This window comes from Tachypleus tridentatus, chromosome 1 (genome assembly GCF_004210375.1).
Source record: "Tachypleus tridentatus isolate NWPU-2018 chromosome 1, ASM421037v1, whole genome shotgun sequence".
Lineage (NCBI taxonomy): Eukaryota > Metazoa > Arthropoda > Merostomata > Xiphosura > Limulidae > Tachypleus > Tachypleus tridentatus.
Genome location: NC_134825.1, coordinates 60,963,120 through 60,988,117, shown reverse-complemented (window position 1 = coordinate 60,988,117; position 24,998 = coordinate 60,963,120). Strand labels below are relative to the sequence as shown.

The window sequence follows — 24,998 nt, the reverse complement described above, 5'->3', positions numbered from 1 at the left end:
TTTTCACCAAGTTACTTACACTTTAATGTACTTCAAATATTAAAAGTCTACTTAGGCCATGAGCAAGGGTAATAAACCTTTCACACTTAACTCGTTTATGTTTAGTATCAAATACTCTGAAGTTCAATTAACATAAATTTACTTTAAAAAATGTTTACTTTTGTGAGCATGAAAACAATGAAAAAAAACAAAACAGTTACTGATCTGACATTTACCAAAACTAAATTTGAAAGATAAAGACAATTTCATAACCTTGAGTTTTACAAGATGTAATAAAAGTTTATTCAGTTTTTGTTGAATATAAACAATGAATGAATCCTAATGTTCTGATATTTCTTTTAGAGTTCCTTTTTTCTTTTCTTTTTTCTTCTTTTTCTTCTTTTCCTTTTTCTAAAAAGAAATAATCGTATAACCCTAAATACCAAATCAGTATCAAACATTTCTAGGAGTTTATTAATCCTACAATAATTCTAGTAATTCATGTATTTCAAATACTATACATTTCTTAAATATTCAAGAAATGTTTTTTTAAACTGATAATTAGTTTATAATCTCACAAAATAAAAGTATAACTTACTGGCTCAGCCTGATTAGCCTGATCAGCTTGATCACCGTCATCTTGTCTCCTCTGCTTTTTCTTCTTCTTTTTCTCTTTCTTTTTTTCTGAGGTACTTGGCAAGGATTCAGGCAACTTCTCCTTTAAAATTGGCTTAGCATCTTCCGTAGAGGTAGAACTACTGCTACTGTGTTTTCTCTATAATAATAATAAAAAAACAAAAAGAAAGAAAGATTAGGAGCTGCAACTCATCCATTTAAAAACTAAAATCATACACTACAACTTGATAGTGAATCAAATCAAAACAAATGATCTACCTTTTTAAGAGCACCATACAACAGGCATTCTTCCATTACACAACTACAGCTATAAGTTAGGAAGAATAATTGTTTTTTATGTACCATAAGTTTTTAAAAAATCCATAAACACATAAATAATATTTAAAAAAATTAATTTTACAATTCAATAAAAGTACCAGTATCACTGCAGCAGTAAACTTCTTTGACAAGTATTTCATGTTTGAAAGATCTTAGAACCCTTCAATGCAAACTGAAGCATAATGGTGTGTTCTTCATACTTATAGGCCCATATATAGATATTTTATGAAAGCTTATTAATTAATGAATTTTTCTTTTGTTTCCTACACAGGTAGTTTGACTTTTTTTTTTTCCTCTCTAAGTAGCTTCAAACCTATTTAGTTTCGTAACATTAGGTAATGTCTTAACTTTGCTATTCTTCATGGATTATGAGATGAACAGCTATTATATTATTATCTATATAGAAAACAACTGTAACAAGCAGCAATGTTTTGTTTAAATCTCTATTCTATATTTAAGTTTTACTCATATAGTGTATTCATACACTGGAATACAGCTTAAAGGTTTATAGAGGATTTTTCACTATTTTGGATCAAAACAGAGCACATGGAAAAGTCAACTAAACACTTGCATTCCAAACATCTTAAAATAAATATAACTTGCAAATGACCTGAGTTCTTACAACCATACTGGGCAGACAAAGACTTACATAACACTCTCTACATATATATGTATAGGTTTTTTTAACACTGTATATTTTGTAAATAAATGAGAAATACATTTTACATCATGTGAATATGTATATACATTGTTTCAAAAATTTGTTAATACCCAAGAAAATACAATACTACTTCATCAAACAATCCTAGAAACATACACACTTTAAGAAATTACTTTTAGTCTTTTATTTAATCTTTACCTTTTTAATAGAAGGAACAGTTTCTTGGGGAACAGATGGTCTTTGTGGTGCTTCTTTGACAAGACTAGAACCAAAGAAAATATAACTACTGTTAGTCAGAAGTCATCATATATACATACTTTGAGTCTACCTTTATATTCATACAGAATTTTCTAGTTTCTTAAAAAGCAAGCTATAGAAATAACACTTTAAAGGAAAATAGTTTATAGCTACATCAGGTATTCAAAAAGGAAATATATTTTATCTTCTAAAGATATAAACCATTTAAAAATTTACCTCAAATCCTTGTATTCTTCAATCCAGCCTCCTGGAGTCTTCTCATTGGGTTTTCCATACTTATCCAACTTCCCTTCCTTAATCATCTGTTTTTTCACTGATGCCTAAAACAAACAAACAAAACAAAGTTCATTAGAAATCCAGTGAAATGCATTTTAAATGGAAATAAATAAAGCAAAATTAGGAAATTAGGAACTGGTTTTTAGTAACAGAATATAGAATGCAATTCTATTTAAATAAATATTACTAATGTTCTTTAAACAGTCTTATCATAATTGTCAAGAACAAGATGTAGTGATATAAACCATTTAATATCCAAGCAACACAGCCAGAGTATGAAAAAAATAAAAACTTATTAAATAAAAGTAAATAAAATATTATCAATCAATAATTAAGTAAGACTTAACTAGTACTTTGTAAAAAAATAACTCTTGCTGATATTTAAAAAAGTTTTTGCATAAAAAAATTATGAAATAATGATAGCAACAGAAATGAATCAGTGGCAAAAAACCACAGAAAAGCCTATTTACAAGATTATTTGCAAGCATAATATTAAACACTTCACAAAGAAATAATGTTCAATCAGAAATAAATGATCAACAATAATATATTTTTAACAAACAAATTAACTTAAAGACCACAGTGTTACAAATCTCTAACCCTATACTTTTCTCCTTCTTGTCAATCTGACTTCATGTGAATTTTATATTTGATGTTTAAGTGGGTTTAGACGAACATAATACACACACACACATGTACAATGGTAAAGTTTAACAATTTCATGTATAAATAAAGTACATAATTTTAAATGCAATTATTACTGAAAATAAATCATCAATAAAAATTAAACATACTGTTGGGCCTAGACCCCATTTTCGAGGGTACTGATCTCGTTCCATGATCACTCGTTTAATCTTTGCCACTACTCCATGATCACAGCTTGCAATTGTTGCTGTTGTCATCAGAGCGATGGCTGCATAAATATTTAAAAACATTAGTTCTTCATTTTAGGTAGAGTGAAGCAGCCAATTTGATCAATATTATTTCACTTATTTTTTAATATACTGTCTAACACAACAATTTAATCAAAAACACTCTTTACCCAAAGCAGTGAAAGACTTGAGCTAAAAAAAATACTAAAACAGAAATAAAAAGACAAACATTAAATTGAATATTTTGCTTATTATAAATAATGTTGGTGTAAATGTGCATGTATATGCAAAATAAAGGTTATTCAGTTATCCAGAACACTTTCTGAAAATTCTACACATAATTTGACAATAAAAAACTTAATTTTATAATTATTTCTGTACCTTGGCATTAAAGTAAAAACTGCATTGACATATACTGATTCCTGTTAAGTTTAATACTTCAATAGATTACCCAACCACAAATAGTGTCTTAATATCTTCTAAAAAACTATATATTTACAGAATAGCAAAACAGGAATCAACAAGACTACCTAATGAATAACATTTAACCTCTTTTACTTCATGTCTTCTCAACGTAAACTGCTGTTATGACAATTTCACTACTCACCCAAAGCTATAGCTTCTCCTTTGGTGGTAACAATAACAATCTCTTCATTCAATTCTATACCATCTTCAAACCTAAGTACCCCAGGTAACATAATTTTTGCCCCATAACAAACTGCATTGACCTGAAATATTTACCAAAATAGTAAATAATACAAGCAAACAAAACATTCAAGAATATTTAAATATATGTACAATTTGAGCTTTTCTAAGCACACAGTATACAATAAAACTGAAATTTTCTGAGAATTAAAATGTAGGCTGAACTGAATTGCTTTTCACAGTTTTATAAATAATAATTGAAATTTGGGTTTAAATCTCTATGCACAAGTTCAGTCATTTTGACTACTTATACGAGTTTAAATTTTGTTTTTTAAAGGAAGTACTTAAATAACTTATGGACCTTCACTTTTCAGTATAATGCAGCACTCCTTTGCTCCAAATTGCCCACTTTAGGTTACCTTTCTATGCCAACATGATCACTTAATATTCTCAAGAATTAAAGTTATACTAAAGGCATTCCCTATTGTACTAGTTAAAATGTAAATTTATAGTTTCTAAGCTTCTTTCTATGCTAATATATATATATATATATTCAATACAGTAAAACATATGATACACTCCTTCCATCAAATGCAGTTTTTAAAAATTTCAATAATTCTTTGATATTCTGGTGATTTATTTATAACCAAAACAAGTAAAGGTCTTAATTTACTGAAGTTTTTATGAAGCTAGGATTGTTGATACATGAAGATTTGACCTCTGTTTCACTAGTTGCCATCCTTGGAGCTCATCAGAATTATTTATTCTATTTATAGCTTCATTAGCCAGTTAAATTATAGTGATTTCAGGACCTTTTATTTATTATAAATAACATTAAGATATTTTTAAATCACACATTTGAATTAAAAAAACATTTGTGCAATGGGTTCAACATTTTTACATGCAGGTAATAAATATCTTGTTTTTTATAAATATTTGTATTTATTGTTATAAAAGTAACAAAGTAAAAACCCAAAACTTGCTGGGATAGATAATGAAAATCCATAAAAAAAAAAAAAGATTTAAATAAACAAATTACTTGTGACAGCACACAAACATCATAAGTCATTAATGTAATTTAATATGTATGCAAATAACATGACTCTTTATTCAAAATTATGATGAATGGCTTTCAATCTACTTTGAAAGGGTCTAAAAGTGTGCCACTATAAAGCAATATATCTAAATAAACTGAGCTTTGGCAATAATAATAAATAACGTGTAACAGAGTCTGTTACAATGTGAAGTCATCCTGGAAAAGAAAATGGATAACCTAGATTTATTTTATAATTTTCAAATTTCATTTTACCGTAAATAGCTGATTTTGTTTGTTAGTGTCAAGGTATAAAAAAATAGTTTTACTTTTGATATTCATTTACAAAGTTCTAGAGATTATGTAAATGAAATATAAAAACTAAAATGAAATACACCTAGCACTTAGACAAACTAAATAAAGGCTTCATAAATTCACAGACAAAAAACTCTAGTTAAATTGTTTAGTCAAAAATATCTAATTTTTTGTACAACAAACTTTTAGTATTTACTAAAAGCTTGCAGAATTTTGTAAAGATATATTTAGAGTACTGAAGTACAGGATGTATAAATTTATGGTTACACATAGATTATGAGATCAGCCAAAATTAAGCTTGTTACAGTGTTAGGTTTGTTATATAAAGTAACTAAATATTTTTATACAATGTTATACATGCACTTTAAAGATGAGAAAAGAACTGTTTTCTATGTCTTGGTAGCTCCTAAAGAAATAAAATAAAAACTGTTCATAACTATTTGTTTCATTGTAATCACAGTAATTTTTAGCATGGATTTGATATTCATCACACATTATTATTTCTTAATTCAGAAGGTTTTAACTTACTGAATTTCTATGAGATTAGAATTGTTGAGAATGATGTACTGAGTATTAATCAATGATCCAAGATACTCTTCTACTGTTTCCATAATGTGAGCACAAACATATAAAACATACCATGAAATTATGGAAACTTTACTGAGTCAGTCTGGGTGCAAGTGATTTTCATTTTAAGAATAACTTTTTTTTCCCTTCACCTTACAGTTCCAAACTTCATGCAAGTAATAAAACACCAAAATAAATCTAGCACTGGAAGAATTTTAGATCTAAAAACACGGCAGTCAATAAGTTAATAAGAAACAGGCTTGGTATAAAATACTGAATTGGAATATATACTTACACACACCAAGTATTCATACTAACTTTTTATGCAAAATTTGGCAAACTTTTTGAAAACATTAAAAGTCTTTAACATATACAAAATTATATCTTAATAAACTAAAAACAGGTTTGCCCACAAATATATTGAGTACTTGTGCTGACTAGTCAAGGTGCAAAGTGATTTTATTTTCAAAAATTCTTTCTTTGTCTCAAAAAATCTCAAGTTTCATTTGTGTATTATCTTAAACCTTCTAAATACATTTAAAATGTTTGTTTTCAGTAAATCTCTATATTTTATCTGTTATTTTCTCTACTCTAACTCTATACAAGGATAGTCAATTTCACTAATCTCGTAACCACAAAAAATCTAAATCACTATTTTTTTTTCCCAGAATGACTTCAAATTGCAAAATGAAACATTTGTTTAGCATAAGTAGCTTTAAACTAGTGACAGTATAAATCTATTTATACATTAATTTTATTATTTTATTTTTCTATGCTTGTTATTTGAACAACAAACTACTACTATTCATGCCATTATAAGATGCAAATCATTTGGGGAACATGAAGCTCATGTTATGCTACTGAATTACTTTACCTACAAGATACTGCAAATCACAGCTGCTCATGTGGTATGCCCAGGGAAACATTTTTATTATTCTTTATTTTACCTAAACTAACCTAAAGAGATCCTTATTTTTACATTTCAGTTACTTTTACAGTAATAAATAAAAAATGAACATGAAAAACAATAAATAAAATACTTAACAGGGCTTTTTATGCTGATGACACTTGACTACTTTTGTAAACTAATAGTAGTAATGCATTAAATAATTTTTATTGATAAAACAATGCATCAATAAACATACAATAGTAATATGCACAAAACAGACAATTCCCCTGTCACAATTTTTCTGACGCTTTCTAACTATGTGACAGAAACTATTAGAAATTCATCCAAGTTAGCTTTAGCTGTTATCTCTCCTGTAGGAATGAAATTATATCACCTGAGAAACTGACAACTCTCTGTTCAGAAAACAATGTAATATGTCATTTGACAGATGAAAACCTTGGCTTTCTATTGTTTATTCATAATATAGAATTAAATGTAAAATAGAACTATTAACCCTATCACAATGGGTTACAGGTGAAAGGCCATGGCATTGTGTTTGTTGACTTAAATTCATAAAGTAGTAGTTCAATAAAATTTTGAATGCATCTCAAAAAGTTTAGTAACAAATGGTAGGTAATTCAAAATTCAGTCTAGACATTAGTTAATTTCTTCATTTAAATGTAAGTATTAAAAGAACATCCCTAAATACCAATTTTTGCAAGTTATATGGTATGTTAAGAGTAGCATTGGTTCAAATTAGATGTTTGTGATGTCAAATAGTAAGTCTATAGTTTCTTATGAATTAGGAACTTAACTTACCAATATTAACAAGCTAGAATACAAAATAAGAACCCCATATCTTTTAATTAAAGAATTAAAGTTGCCCCCTACACCTCTTTCCACTTTTGTGAAGGTCAGGTTGATATTTTTGGATACTGGAACAAAAGTGCATGTGTGCCCTGTCAATGCAAATTTTGTAATGTTAGCCAACATTAAGATTTAAACTATTTTGTCTAAACATTTTTGTTCTCAAGTAGTCATTCTAGAATTATAGAAGTACAACTTACAATTACAGTGAAAAGAATTAGGAAAAAAATATGACATCAGCTAAATTTACAAACCCCACATAGGGTAGAAAAAACAAGAGGCAAAATACAAAATCTTACTGAGAACAAAACATTCAAAATTTATTTAGGTTTTAAAGATATTTATAATCATAATATAAAAATCACTTTGCATTCGGACTAGTAATCTGCAATCTTTACTAAAAAGATTGCAAATTTTGTAAAGATACATACACTGCATCAAATGTTACAGTATAAATAATTTACGTGTGCAAATGTATATACAGGCTGGGCTCATCAAGAAAAGATTAATAAATCCTGAAAAAAGGATGTGAAGTGTGGTTGTGGCAAAAGGGGTATGATTTTCTATTGTCATAATTGTTTGTGCAATTATGACTTTATAGTGAGTAATTTACATTAAATTTTGTACTTACTGAACCACACCACTGGTGTGGTGAATAAAACGAAGAACAGATGCCTAGAGAAATTATTTCAGATTTCTCACACTAGGGGAATTCAGGAAGTTTTTTAAATACTGCCTTGTAAAATTAAGAAATTTAAACTTATATTACAATTCAAATATAAATTATTAGTTGTGATTTTATGCTATAGTAAATTAATATAACAAACAAAAAGTAGTGTAATTAAATTTTGAAAATAACTTGCTAAAAGACCATGACATGCTTATATATGTAAAAACGGCTCGTTTGGGTTGAGAAAATATTTTACGCAGAGGAGCGAACAACGTTTTGATCTTCTTTGATCAGGTTCGCAAGTGGGTTTTCTCGACATCACATGACATGCTTAGTTAAACCCACCTGTCATGAAAGGATAAATTGAAATAAACACAATTTTTCTATTATCTTTTAAGCTGCTGGAAATAATATCCTATGACCCACTACATTTTATTAATTTTTTATCCTACATCACTTATTTAACATTCATTTATCATCTATCTTATAGTCCAAATAAGAACTGTTGTGACATATGTACCCCTGAAGAGAAATTTGATTGACTTACAGCACTGTCTTTCATGATTACCCTCTTGTGAGACACTAAAAGTCCTTCCACTGGTCTGATTACACGCCTAAGATAACTTTCATCCTTATGGTTATCATACAACCATTGGGCATCTAAAACATCATGCATTGTCACAAGTCCTTCCTGCATTCAAAGTTAAACACAATTCTTGAAAGGAAGTAGAAATACAAAGAAAAACAAATCACACATTATCATACATGAAAAATACAACTTAAAATACATGTGAAACAGGTCATCAAGATTTATGCATAATTTTTAAACTTTATGTTTATAATCTTATCACCATCATTGTTCTACAAAACTTGGCAAGCTAAATATGTTAATTATCTTTTATGTTGTTATGATTATTACTTTTCTTCCTGTTTTCATTATTTTGTTGAAAGAAACACATCAAGTAGAAAATTTTGTGGTATGAACAAAATAATTCTTTGTTCATACCTTTTACTTTATAGCCCACAATTCTTTGATTAGAAGTAGGCATATGAACCAGAAAAAAATAACTACAGGTTTAAGGTCAAAACTGATTTTGTTTCTGTCAAATGACAGGTAATTCAATATGGTAACGAATTTCACATTTCTACATCCTACTGATATTTTGCAAATAATAACACAAAACCAATTAAATTAATGTTAACATTTGATCAAAACAACCTACCAACTCACTGGATAACATACTGATAGCTGCAGACAGACAACAGTTTCTGTATCATTTGGAGACAATAACTTTTATGTCTTATTGTCAGTGAAAAAAAAACAGAAATAAACTTTTACAGATAACAGCTTCATGTGATTTTAATTTTGTTGAACATAATATGTGAAAACATTGTTTCAAAATAAAACAATTTATTGCTAGCTACTCAATATTTTACTGCAAATTATGGTATTATACAGTTATGATTGAATAATTAATTATTTCTAACCTTTTCTGATTGGATTCCAGAACGAACTCTTCGCAGCTCTTGCATTTGTCCTCCCACACCAAGTAGTAGTCCAAGATGAACACATAATGTCCTAATATAAGTACCAGCTTCACAACTCACCCAAAATATACCTAGAAGAAAAGTTTACTGTCATTTATGATTCACTGTTATTTCTAAACAATCATGTTAAAATAGAACCTCATTTATGAACAATAACAACATGAAGTTTGTTTTTTGAGAAGTCACATTTTTACTTACTAAAATTTATAGGTAAACATGTTTTTCAATTTCAAAAATTGAAACTCACCCATATGTTTTTCTTGATCATATTCTAGTAGTTTTGTTTCGTATATTGTCCTGACTCGTAGTTGTCGTTTTACAGCAGATATTAGTGGTGGGCGTTGAAAGAGTGCACCATTTAAGCTTTCAAGACACTAATACATGAAAAATTCAGTTATTAATTTCAACATATACTGATATATATATAAAATACATTATAATAAAACAATAGCTTGTTTTAATCTTATTAGCATAAACAAATGTCTGCAGTACAAGTAATTACAATCAATATATACTGTCATAAGGCCATAACACTGAACATATTAAAACTGAGCATTTTACACCATGATAATCTGTTTAACTTCAGTATCACAATAATTTTGTCAATGTCATTGCTTTCAAAAAAGAAAGAAACATATCTTAGTATCCATAGTGACAGATGTTACTTACGTCTTTCATCAACTTTATAGCAAGGAGGGGAAAATGGTGTCAAGTTAAAACAGTAAAATGTCATTCCATTATGAATACCACTTATCTTGTTTTAAAAATTCTGTTAATTTATATACTTGTACAAAGATGTGTGCAACTCAACTAAAAACAACTAAGATAAGATGATGTTGACAATAAATTATCAAATAAGGGTTCAAGCATAAAATCATCCATGTTCCAACACATTAAAATAATACCTTCAGTTACTGTTATAAGACTATCAATCATGCTTATTGTTATTAAGTTTATAATTTTCTTTATAAAAAATAAATTAAGTGCCAGCTAAACATCTTACTTTTACAACTTGTTGCTGACTTTCTGGTGCACTGTGTAGTCGAAATATACAAACATATTCTTTTCCTGCCCCCTGCTGAGACTTCACAAGACGTGTTGCTCGTTCTATGCAAACTATTAAGCATCCTGTAACTTTCGGATCCAGAGTACCACTGTGTCCAGTTTTTTCAACTCGCAAAATCCTCTTAATCCAGGCCACAACCTCATGTGAAGATGGATTAGCAGGTTTATCCAAGTTCAAGAACCCAGAACTGATATAATCTTTAATATCTCGTTTGAGTGGTGACGAACCATGTGGAAGAGGTGTGTAATGGTTAGTTCGAACATTGAGTTTATCAAAATTCTATAAAACATGAACAAAAAAGAAAAACATTTTAACAAGTAGTAGCATTTTTAACTATCATAATGCTGTGAAATTATTTAGCAGTTAATAAAAAATGAAATTTTACAAAGTAATTGTTTTAAATCTGTTCCTTAAAGTGTCAACTACAAAGTTTACTAAATAATGTCAGAAAATTTAAGTCTTCAGAATTAAACACTTAGACATATAATTAGGTTTTAGAAAACAAAAACATTTTCCTCAAGCTTTTATTTCTGGAGAAAAACCCAACAAAAAATAAGCCATTTTTATCATTATCTACAAATAAGTATTTTATAAAGGACTAAGTAACACAAGGGTTATGCGTGTGTATGTGTGTGTCTATATATATAATCAGAATTTTGAACTATATTACAAGATACATGTCCAAACTGGATTGTTACATATAACAAATATTTTCTCTGCTGACTCAAAAACCGAGTCATTTAGAAACATATTCTTCAACATTAGAGTTTGTAAACTAGAGAATTATGTACTAATTACAAAGGGAATGAAAAGGTTTTTTAAGATATAAAAATAACAATGTGGTAAATCCTCACTGGTCAACAATATGAACATGGTATGAATCAGTTGGACAAAAACCATCAAAATGTGCAACTGCATGATCAGATATACAGATAATAACGTCTGTTCCCGAGCTTGACCTCTTGTTTTTATTCAACATTTGCATCCCAGTGTATGAATTAACTAATGTCAGATATTAGGAAATGAAACATTTACACAAACTATTTTGAGCACAATTTATAAGCAAAATAATTTTTCAATACATCATGCAACTTATGATAGTGAATAAAATATGAAAGGGATTTTTTGCTCAGTTGAAAAACACTTGAAATATATGGAATATTACTTAAATAATAACAAAAGTAGATACAGTGCTTCCTACAGGAACATTACCCACAGTCCCTTAGAAGTTAGTTTTAATAATATTTCTAAATTCTTGCTTTTTTTGTTAAGCACAAAGTTACACAATAGGCTTTCTATGCCATGCCTATTACAAATATCAAAATCAAACTTTTAGTGCCAACTTTGTTGATCTTCAAAAGCCTGTTGACAGTCTTTTATTCCCTTAGTACAAAATTGCTTAGTTTTTGTTTGCTTTGAAATCTTGGGTCTACATTAAAAGTTGAAATTGACTGTATACAATGAAAATGAATTTCTGATATTCGTATGTCCACTCACAATATGGCTTTTTAAATTAGTACTGTTATCTATTTACACAAATTTTCAATACACTTCCCTAGCCTTCCATTTCTGCATATCCACATGCAAGCGATTATGTTGCAGCTCTCTACCAGTAACGGTCCAACACAACTCATACCAGAACCACTTGTTAATAACTTAGAGATTGATCAGAAAACCTATGCCATATATTAGAAGTGAGGAGGTTGTGTGAGAAATGTGACAGGATATAACTACCTATTAGAAACAGATTTTCAGTGTAAGAAAATATTACATCTCGCCTGCAATCACCAAATAGCTAAAATACTACACTGAACTGGTGTAGCATCTGATAAAATATTATCTTCCTTTAGGAAGTGCCCAAAGAGATACCAAGTGTGAAACCAAATGGGGAAAACACACTTCAGCAGGAGAGCATATCACATCTGATCCAGGTATACTTTTAACCCTTTTATGCCTGTTTCATGACTATAAAAGGTAGTAAACCATAATGGAATCTCAGAAAATGTATAACCAAGTAATAGGACCCTTTGGTATTGAGTGATTACCAAAAGGTGTGGGAAGGTGACTTCTCTCCAAAGTAAAAAAGAAGAAAATAAAGTATTACCACTTGGGGTTATTAAGATAAACTTCCCTCCTGAAGTTGGCATTTCATTCCCCATTATGGTGGTAAGGCATTAATTAGTAGCCCAGTAAACAAATTATATTATTATAAAGGATCCTAACCAGTTGTCTGAACTAACTAGTATTAACTCCCAACTATCACCCAGAGTCCATTGTAACTATCAAATTTCAAACTAAATAAGCCTTTATGTGTGTTAAGATCTTCATTCATACAAAAGTAATGCCAACTTGTTAAAATGGCCTTATTAACAACTAAAAGTGGCAGACACAGGTTAAGATTGATATATGATGTATCCCTACAATAATGTGGGTCCTACTTTCACAATCACCTCCAAAACCTAAGGCAAATTTTATATCTAACATTATAGCCCACACCCTACAGATCCTTTTGATTGGTGCACCTTTTTTTTTTTGTTCATTACAAATTATCAATAGTCAGAGATTTGGATTTGATATTTTTAATGAAATCTTTCTTCTGATTTTATTTTACTTGACTTTTGACTATTAATATTCTATAAATAAATAAATATATGTTCATGACATGGCAAAGTGCTTCAAATCAAATCTGGTAGCATGAGGAATTGTACATCATGTCTGTAGTAGGAAGACCATGGCATCAACACAATTCTAACTGTGACCAGGTCATTTCCAAACAATACTAGACCTACCATGAATGTATATCTACAGGATGGTAGGAAAAAGCAATTGGTCAGATATACAGACAATTATAAGACACAGAACTACAAACAAAACCTGATGGTATCAGGAATTGTACAACACATCTGCAGATAGAAGTGTGATATACCATCAACACCTGCAAAATGCTGTTGCTCTAGTCTCAATTAAGTGATATAATTCAACTAAGGAGAAAAGGCCTCCAAGGTCTACCACTCTAGCAGCTAAAAACTGGTAAACTGTAATGTCTCCCCTGCTCCACTAAAAGGAAAAAACACATTGTAGAGTGCACAGGACCATATCACCAGAGACAGTGCAATGGGCAACCATGGTACTTTACTTTGAAAAGCATAACTATTGTGTTGATGGAGTCAAACAACCAAAACTTGGCAGCATCTGGAATTGTAAATCAGGTCCATCGTTGGAAGAATCTCAATACCAAGGAGCATCAAAAACTGTCAGCAATTTCTATCTGCTTTACTGATGTTAGTCCATGAGTGTATGGTCCGAGACAAACAAATTTGTAAAAAAACAACAACAACAAAGGAAAACCCAATCTTGTGATTTACTTGTTTAGGAATAGATGGCAATAAAACAGACACACAACAAACACTTGGCACCATCTGGAATTGTATGAGGTTTGTGGCAGGTAGGGTGACAAAATAATTCATATCACTTGTGGTCACAGAATGAACAGTTAATTAAAAAAAAAAAAAAAAGGGCAGGGCATCTGGTCAGGTATCCACAACATACTAGTAAAAAAGATCCCTAAAAAATAAGAAAAGTTGGAATAAATGCTACATACTTCCAAAAATGGAAAAATGTGAATAAATAGTAAAGAGAAATTAAGTCTATAGTAAAAAAAGAAAATACTGACATATCTGTAAACAAAATCTAGCACATCTGTACAGTACTACCACCAATAGGCCTTATCATGATTAGGGGCCTGCTGACATCACAGCACAATGATGTGAGTGTTATTTACAGCAAGCACATGTGGATCCAGAATGTACGGGCAAACAAACTGATTGCTTGGCTAACAGAATGGCAAACACAGGGTTGTTTTTGAAAACAAAATTGTTGGAAGAGGAGACAAATTTTGTTATGAAGACGTAGATCAACATTCAAATACTCAGCTAAAAAAGTGGTTGCAATGTTGTTGGCTCCCACTCATGGGAAATTATGCAATTCTATTAGAAACATAAGGCAGCTTTCAGTGTTTTTTTTTTGTTTCTTTTATTCACACAAGTTACTTTCAACCTTCCAACATCCCATGTAATGTTAAAAACATACATCCAATGGAAAGAAACTTGTCTGTTTTCATTGTGATTTTATACCCATACATACAAAATCGGCTCACGGCAAGTAATAATTGATCTGTAGACTTGTTACACAGGTATAATTAACTGAATTATATAAAATTGTGATTGGTTGCATTTGTAGCAATTTCATAATATAATCTCTGTCCTTTTGGAACTCACTGTTAATTCTGGAACTTATTTCATATACTGGTACAATGTATATTCAAAACACATTTCTTTTGAAAGAATGAATGTAATTCCTGTTACATCATTTGATATCATAAAACACTGAACAATAAAAATACATTAGTTCATCTTCGCTCATCTTTTTGATTCCTACCCAGTATAGTGGGTTGTTCACAATGAGGAATATTTTCCTCATTGATAAAAGGCCAGATGGCAGAAAAACATGGTCAATAAATTGATCCGTAGTTTCATAGACGATATTTTATTAAAGACTATGAAACCCAACTATGTTTTTGTATCTCCTCTATGTCATTTGAAAAAAAACAAAAACAACAAACTTGATTGAAATTGCCTTGAGGAGTCAATTTATTGCCCAAATGTGTTTATCTGTCATCTGGCTTTTTACCAAAGAGGAAAATCTTATTCCTCACCGTGTACAACCCACTATACTGGGTAGAAATTAAAAAGATGAGCATAGATGAACTAAATGTATTTTTATTGTTCAGTGTTTTACAATATCAAATTTAAATGCCATCTAAAGCATGACTCACCTGGAAAAATATACCTATAATTTCTAAATTACTTTCAACTGAATAGGGTGAGAGATTGTGTAGCAGTCAAGAAAGACACAGAGATAGATATAGCATATATGAAAGAAATTCCTTGTAGCTTTGACAGTGTTGTTATTTGGAATGTTTTCCTGGTTTTTCAAGTTTGTATTTGCTCATGTGCACTGGTGGATTACATCACAATCTATAAATAGCACAAATCCATAACCCTGATAAGGCCTATTGAGAAATGATTAACAAATGCAAATGTGAAGAGACAATGGTTATGATAGGAGTTCTATTGTGATTCTGTTGGTGGAGAGTTGTTGCATGATTATTTGCATGTGCATATGCAAAAGTGGAAGACTAATAGCAAGTGTTGAAAATTTGCATCAGTAGAGGACAGTAATAATCAAGAAAAGCTATTTTGTGAGAGGATATAAAAATACAGTATTAAAGTGCTTAATAAAAAGAAATTAATTCTGAAACAAAATGAAATATTTAAATATGTAAAAAGTGATTCATATCAAAGTGTTAGAAATTTTGTGACAAAAATTAACAAGAAAATTAAAACAAATAATATCATTTTTTAAAAAAAGTTGTAAATAGATACACTCAGAATTTATGCAAAAGTTTCATACAGTCTGGTTAAGTATTTCCATGAAATAAATAAAACAACAAGGGATATCTATGGTATCCCCAGAGACTTCTCTCATTTCTACACATTTTCTAAAATCTTTGAAATATTATAATGTCTGTTCTGATAAGATATGGTCTATTTTGTAATAGTACAATGGACATGACAGTTGCAGAAATTTAAATATTGTGTAACATTGATACATAAAAAAGAGACTGTTACTGATTTACAGTCACAAATTTTTGCTTTCCCAGTTATTATCTCAAAGCATTAACATTTGCAAATTCATGGTATGGTTAGAGTAATGTGAAATATTTCTTATACATATAATATTTGTTATACATTGAATAACAAGAATAGCATATTGTTTCAGGTTATAACATTTTAAACTTAGATGTTTGTACTAATGTTGTCTATAGAGTTTTAACATTATGTAATGAATGCAAAGCTCACCTTCAAGAATTTTCTTGAAAGTTTAGGAAATGACCTGAGCAATAAAAGTACATTAGTTACATACATTATCACTAATTTTTTAGACTATTATAGTGGGCCATTAATCACCAAGTTTGTTACGAAGTGTGCACATTACTTTTGTGGATGTCGAGAAAGTGCCGTACATATAAGAAAAGTTATAAAGTGAAGTAACAGTATTCATGTCTACTGTGAATTTAAGCTATAAGCAAACATTAATTAAGCTATCTCGTATAAGATCCAAGAGAAGTCTTTAATAATGGTTTTGTTTCTTTTACCAATTTGTTTACAAAAACTACTTATAAACTTCTAACCTTTAGTAATAATGGCCACTGTGAAGTATTCAAGCTTCCTTTCTTTTCTGATGGTTCAATATGAAAGTCCTCTTCAGCTTGCACATCCTACGTAGTGTAAAATAAATCAACATACATAAAACAACAAATAACAACAAATTATCTTACATCATTTCATTCTTTGATAATTACATAAAATATGCAAAACTAAATTACCTCAGCCATCTCATGTTAAATTGCAATGCTATCTACCAGCTTTTTATAGTAAAATGAAAAGCTAAACAAGGTCTTAGCCATGTGCCTAATGTATATTCATTTCAATGAATTACAAGAGTTAATGTGAATTTATGGATCATGCATGATAGCATCTGAGCTTGATATAATGTAGTGCTCTGAAAATGTTAAATTTATTTATCAACTTGCATATTTGTTATCTTAACCTTCTGAGCAGGCAAGATTTATTCAAACAGATCATTCTAAAAATGAGCAGAGGCTTAACAAATAAGAAGGAAACATGCCAAAATCATAAGCCTAAGGAGCTTGGAACACCAAAAGGCTATTCAATTCTGCAGATTGATAATGTAGTTTCAGTAAATGAATGGCAATTAAGAGGTAATAATTACTATAATTAACATTCGAGTGCTTTTAGTGGGTCAAATAAATTCATTATGGCACAGTCTATGCTAATCATTTCCATACAAAAATATACATATAGATACATTTTAGAACAAAAGCAAAAATAGAGAAAAAAAGAGCAAATATAGTGGAAAATAAAATTAGAAACAACTGAATGAAATTTTAAAGATTCACATCACCACTGTTGAAAATATTGGGATTTTTTTAATCAACAATTTGTGACAATATACTTAAGCATCTTGGAAACAGCCCTGTTATGAAGTTTCCATTGTAAAAGTTTCCACTGTAAGGCTTTTATATTATTGCTCCTTGCTAATGTTCCATAATCCATCTTGTATTTGAAGACAATTTCCCAGTACCAATTTCAATAATCTAATCACACAGAAATCCATATGCAACTTGTTTGAAATGTCTTCATACAAACTAGCATGAAAATTAGTTTCATTATTCAGCTACTTTAGTAAAATGCTAGTTGAACTGATATGTAATATAAGCAACTTCCATAGTTGTGTTACTTTTCCAGACAGAGGCCTTTCTTAATTAAGTTGAGCACTGCTACCTAGATACTGATGGCTTTTGCCAGTGATTAATGTGTTTATGGATTCTTAATTGTTAAAATGCCACACTTTGCTTACCATAGTCTTCATGCAAGTCTCTTTTTGGTAGTCCTGACAGACCAAATTAATCCATATTAATTTATTTTCCAGTTTCATTGAGTATTATGAACACATCATATCTGCATCTTGGAAATTCTAAATCCCCAGCATAAACACATCCTTATGAACTGAGTACTTGATTTTTTTTTTTGAAAGGGTGGTAACATGCCCTTACCAACAAGTGACTGAGTTTTCTTGATATCACACTACCTACAAAATGTCAAATGTTAGTTCTTCTTCAATATCAATTGTGCTTCCTACAACTTGCTGATCTGCATATTCAAAATCATTTTAATATAATATAGTTAATCCTCTATATTTGATGCTAGAATAAAAAAAGTAACAAGAACAAAATAATAACATGAAAGTTACTGTTCAGGCCAAATATCATTCAATGAAATAACCATCAGTTTGGTCACTACTTTTACAGCACTTCTTTATAAAATACACATTTTTAACAAGAAAAGGTAAATTATTTGTAAGTGTTTAACTTATGTGTACATAATTTCAGCATAATGCATAAGTGATTAAAAATATTTCAGGTAAAATTTTCAGAAAAATTAGCACAACCAAAAGTTACTAATTTCTTATACTACACTAATGTTCAAACATAATGTACCTAGTGAAATATCTATGAAAATTCAATGTTTATTTTATATAGCTTCAAAAATTAAATTTGCAGGTCAGTAGATTGCATATTCAAAATGACCCTGTGAGAGTAGAAACTGACAATTTCAGTCAGATTTTTCTTGTACTTATATTTATGCTATAACAAAGTGTATTTATACCAATTAAACCACAAAAACAAAATGTATTAAACAATAACAAAAAAAAAAAATTTAAAGGTTAAAAAAGGCAGATTTATCAATTAATAATTTATGTTTTTCCTTGAGGCATTGTTACTAACAAAATGAGTTGGAAAAGTATTGAGTACATTTGAAGTTTATTGCTTGATTCTGTCTGTAAGGCAGTGACGTGTATTTTGCAAATGTTTACATTAATAGCTAAGGTTTGGCTCTTTAGAAATTTATATTAATCTCATTCGTTTTAGTTCAGACTTCTACAATGAGTTCAGTTCACAAGACAATGATCTTTTATCCTCAATGAGTTGATACAAGATTAAAATATAGTTACATCTATTCTTACATCATAGCAAAACACAATTAATGAAATAAAGGTTTACAGATGCATTTTTATCAGCATACATGAAAAATAAAGTAGCTAGATTTTTAGAATACAGACTGGAGCTTTAACATTTTTACTTACAAGTTTTCTTATTACTATGATATGAACAGTGGAAAGTATGTTACACCAAAAGCATCAATGTTTTAAAGACTTTGGACTCAGGGTAAATAAGGGAAACTAAATGCAGAGTCTAATGTCTTATCATACTGTTAAATTGGTATAGATGAAGATTCAACCATCACAGAAAGCAGTCAACATAAATATATTATATGACTGAAATCTTTCAATATAATGACCAAAATCATAAAAAAAGGATGAAATTCAAGTGAAAATGCTACAAACCAATTTTTGTTTAAAAAGAAATATTGTTCTTTACATAATAGGCTAGTTTTACTAATGTTCAAGTATCAGAACAGGAAATCAATAGTTGGTACACTTAGGAGCATTTGATAATGCATTACTACTATTCATAAGTTAACCAAAGACAATATTGTAGAAATGATCAAAAAACATCTTCAAATGTGCTAACAAGAGCTTCGTTACCCCAGTAGTAACTACTACAGGTGAATCTCTACAGAATTCTTGAATAATGAAATATTCCTTTTTAAATTAAAAATAGTCTTTCTTAAAGAAACTAAAAGGCATTTAAAAAGTTATCAAAGCCTAGAGTATGGCAAGAAACATTTCACTATTGTTTTCTGTAAATATAGAAGTATAAAAAAGAAAATACAAACATTAAAAAGGTATACAACAAATGACTTTTTTAAATGTAATATTTGCCTTTAAATCAATTTTTTTCTTTCTCTTCAAATGAATATGCTACTTTATATAATAAAAAAGCATATCATAAGGTGTGAAATTCTCAGTTTGTGATGAATTGAAACCCATTTGAAGTTAAAATGTATTCTCAAGATGGCTGTTATGAGTATTAGTACCTTAATTAATGTACTTTATTTGAATTAGAGTGCTAATACCCATACCAGCTATCCTTGAGAATACATTTTTTGAAATTCCCAGTGTTATGATTATATTGGTTTACTTTGAACCTACTATCCACACAGTTTGTACACAAAACAAGAATAAAAATATTTATGTACTTTCCAACAGTGGACAAGCACACTCCAACACATTTGATGAAAAGCCTCTATCCACCACCCCAATGACTAGAAATTGAGTGTGATAAGGACTGCTGAGCTCCACTAGTAGAATTTGAGGGGTTATGTGCAATGGTGAGTCTGGTTGAAACGTTGTTCGCTCCTCTACTAGTGCTTTCTCTACCCATACAAACCATTTTTAAATATATAATGGTGAGTCCTAATGAACTGTGCAATAGGTGAACCATGTTCCCTAAATTTTTAAAAGCAAATCAACCTTGATTATTCAATCCAATGATTGGCACAGACAGGACAAATCCCCTTTAGCTTTACTCATGACAGCTCATAATAATATAATAATACCATCTGGTATGTGGCTAGATAGTCTTATGAAACATCTTATCTCTACAGAGCCTGTTGCAACCAGTAGTAATAATAATCATAATGGTTGCTAATGTAGAACTGGATGGAGAGAAGTACTACTGTGTGGCCAATATCTGCCAAAAAATGTGATCCTGTGAAAGCAAAATATAAGGGACCCTAGAAGAATAGAGACAAGATTATAAAAATGTAACCCCTCTTCAAAAATTAAACCAATATAAAAGAACACCTTTATACTTGTACTAATTAATATACTAATATCTAACTGCAACACCTCCTACAGTCCTGTACCCATCTATACTTGTCCGTAAGATGTGCCTGGCAACAGTCAATAGGATCCAAATCAGACCAATAAAGGTAACTTCAGAAGCCCAGCAGAAAACACTCCAGGCCAAATTAATGTCTTTATCTCTGAGCTAGTAAAAACACAGACATCTCCAACCAGAAGTATCCCTCCTACAGTAGAGAGACATTATATAACAAAGAGATTGGATGTGTCACCTTGCTGACAACAGTGATATAAAAATCCACACCCACAAACATCACATCTTATATATATATTTCTTAAATATAAGTGTATTGTTGTTGTTTTTTGAAAATATAATTGTGCTGAAATCCACAAGGCAGTGTGAAAATCACAATCCATAAGAGTGACACATGACACTTTGTCAGAAAAGATGCTTTGTTGAAAAAGTGATTATCTAAGTGAGATGCTTATGTACAGTACCAGGATAGAGGATGCACTGACAAGGGTAAAGAAACTTGTCAATTAGATATTTTCAAAGGCATTTACATGGGGTATAAAAGACTGAAACATGTGAAACTAATGCTTAAATAAACAAACTGATCTTGAAGATAGCTATATTGTCAGTAGATGGTATGCTTTGTAAGTAATGTTCAAGGACCAAATATGCTGACCACAACCTTAAGGATGAATACTATCAAACACAATAAATGTGAAAGTTGTTACACGAATGACAATATGAAAAGCTAATTTAATTTTGAGCGAACAATCATCAAACTTGATAACCTTATATTACATGTAGAAACATTCTAAGCTTTAAACATTTAATAAGACCTTCAAAATTTCAAGGACCAAACTGACTTGTTGGTAATTATCTATCATCTGAAACTATGACTGTAGGATACTAAAGATTATTTTAAAGGAATATTTGTAGGAATAATATTTCACATGAACTAAAACAATAAATACAAGTAGAAGGAACAGTAAAAAACTTATTACAAGAGTTTAAAAGGCAGAAGACAAAATTAATAAAAACAATTGTTTTTTTCTGGTTACTTGCTGCCTCATCAAACAATATGCACAAAAAAATCTAAATGTTCACTTTTGCATGCATCAGTTTCTAATACCTGACCAGCAATTTATCTTAGATGGATTCAATAAACATTTAATTCAAATTATAAAAAAAAATGCATTGACAACTTACACCAAGAGAATGTTTCTTCTTTTTTTTCTTTTCCTTTGGTTTAGGTGATCCTAAAACTATAAAAAGACAAATAAATAAACACACACATATATATATATATAAATTTTGAAACTTGTTATTATACAAAATGAAAAAAAAACAACAAACAAACAAAAAACTGAGGGAATCTGACAGACCTTGTTTTGGAAAAGAAAACCAAAATGTCAAAACTTGGGTTTGGACCCTTATTTTTTTTCTTCCAAACTATCTTGTATTTACCTTTGAATTCCATTCTCACATTACATGCATTTTTTTTTTGTTTTACTGATTGAAACTTTACTGCAATTTATCAATTTAAAAAATCTCAATAGTTCACTTAATATCACTATTTTTTATCATTATACATGTAAGTTTGTTTTAGATTTTTTTGTTAAGTCAAAAACTTGAAATTTAACAATTGCATCTCAGAATGACTGGTATGAGTATTAACACATTTACAAATAAAGCAGAGAATAATATTTCAATTTTCCTTGGTCATCTCTAGGTTAACAGAGAAAAAGTTAGTAATTGACTGTTGCTGGGCACATCTTAGGGACGAGAGTATAAATTGGTACAGGATTGTAGGGAGCATTGCAGTTAGATGTTAGGTTATTAATTAGTATAGGTATAAAGATGTTCCCTTATATTGATTTAATTTTGGTTTTAGTTGTTAAACTACACTGACAAGCACAATATCAACATTATTTATTAAATAAAATGCATCAACAACTGCAATTTCTATAACAGAGAAGCAAGAAGAAAAATGGAAACCAGATTCAAAGAACAAAAAAAAAAAAATCATCTTCACACATTTCTGAACACTGCAAATTGAATAAACACAACACAAGCATATAAAACACCTATATATTAAGTAGAAAAACAAATGCAAAATCAAAGAAGCTCTATTTATACAACAACTAAAACCAAAATTAAACCAATATAAAGGAACACATTTGTACTTATACAAATTAATAATCTAACATCTAACTGCAACGCCCCTTACAATACCGTACCCATTTATACTCTTGTCCCTGAGACTGTGTCTGTCAATGGTCACATTCAAACTCTCTTTCTTAATGTGAAGATGACCTTGGAAGATCGAAATATTGTTCTATCCTTATCAATAAAAGTGTTAATACCCATACCAGCCATTCTAAAATACCTTAACAATAAATTATTTTACTACAACTAAGAACTAGTCCACAAGTAATGTTTAATCTTTAATCATTTTCCAACATATGACTAGCCATGATTACTATCTAGAATTAAAATTTAGAAAACTAAGTCACTTTTTTATTCATTCCTTCCTACCCAACAAAAAATTTTCTTGCAATAACCTACATAAATGATATATATAATTAGATATATTAACTGAAACAAAGCTGTGAAAGTACTATTATTACAAAATTAAGCCATTTTATTATATAAAGGAATGTTAAAGTTCAAAATTTCACTGGTGTTAAATGTAAATAGAGAAAAATTTGATTACATCTAGTAATATGTAAGGTAATAACTTAATAAAAAGAATGTAAAAATTATTTTTGTCTCCTATATAACAGATTATTGATTGAAACTGTGCGTGAAACTTAAGAAATTTTACATTTTTAGTATGTATCGGTATGCATATAACTTTGTAATGGCAGTGAACGTAATATAAAAAAAAGGTAAAATTGTTTATACAAAGGCACTGATACAATATATAATAATTGTACTTAACAGTATACTATTTTCAAAAGTGTGTCATGAAAGGGTCTTAGGAATTTTTGTAAATAAGTAATTTTTATTTAGTAATGTAACTTTATTAACAATTTAATTTTTAAAATTTCAAATTTGGATAATTTGATGCTTGATACACAATATGACAAAAATTTATGTCTATTATAGTTTGGGACATTAAAAGCATGTGCCATGAGTAGAAAATTGGTACTTGTACAGAATTTCCCCAGTAATACATCAAGTGTTAGAGACACATCTATTTGCAGTAGTATAGTTGGTAAATCAATATTTTACTTTTAATTTTTTATATGTAAAACGGCTCGTTTGGGTTGAGAAAATATTTTACATAGAAGAGCGAACAACGTAAAATATTTTTTCAACCCAAACGAGCCGTTTTTGCATATATATTTCTCTACAAGTGGGTTTTCTCGACATCACTGATTTTAATTTTTTACTTATTTAATCCACAAACAAGTGTAACTATTTTTATGTTGAAGATAATGTAAGTGACATTATGATCACGAATTGTAATATCCTTCTACAGAATTTCCCCAGTAATGCATCCAGTACCGAAAATTTATAATGTATAACGTAGTTACAAATAAAATCTAAAAAAAAAAATTAATTTCCAAACTACGATTCAGCGAAATCGAATACAACATACATCATTTGGTTAAAAATGTAAAATAAATCATTAATCTTCTCCATTAAATATTCTCTAAAATTAAGCTGTTAAGTATTAAATAGTATTTCAAAAATAACGCAGTAACAGAACGTCATACTCTTAGTTTTAGGCCTAACCTTATTGTAAGTGCACAATGAAATACCGTCAAAATAATGATAATAATATTACACAATGGTAAATGACCGAAATCATTTTTATTAGAATTTTAATATTTAATAAAAGGAATTTATACAAACCTGATTCTGCCATCGTAATTTGTAAACTATCTTGTACTAGTTGAAATTATTTCTCGGTGTAAACACGTGGTTCAAACACTACTCTCCAGTCTATATTTGATTCTTTTATAG

General features: G+C 29.4%; 1 protein-coding gene across 1 annotated transcript; it reads right to left on the bottom strand.

Annotated features, from left to right (window-relative positions):
• Nucleotides 1-24,981, bottom strand: Nop60B (dyskerin pseudouridine synthase 1 Nop60B). The gene is made up of 13 exons (XM_076500214.1): nt 24,888-24,981; nt 22,233-22,288; nt 16,854-16,940; nt 10,538-10,879; nt 9,782-9,908; nt 9,475-9,605; nt 8,534-8,677; nt 3,608-3,728; nt 2,923-3,041; nt 2,069-2,172; nt 1,793-1,856; nt 578-754; nt 1-390 (listed from the first exon to the last, which is right to left on the bottom strand). The coding sequence occupies exons 1-13, from the start codon at nt 24,898-24,900 to the stop codon at nt 319-321; spliced, it is 1,557 nt and encodes a 518-aa protein (XP_076356329.1). The 5' UTR covers nt 24,901-24,981; the 3' UTR covers nt 1-318.
• Between the last annotated feature and the right edge of the window lie 17 nt (nt 24,982-24,998).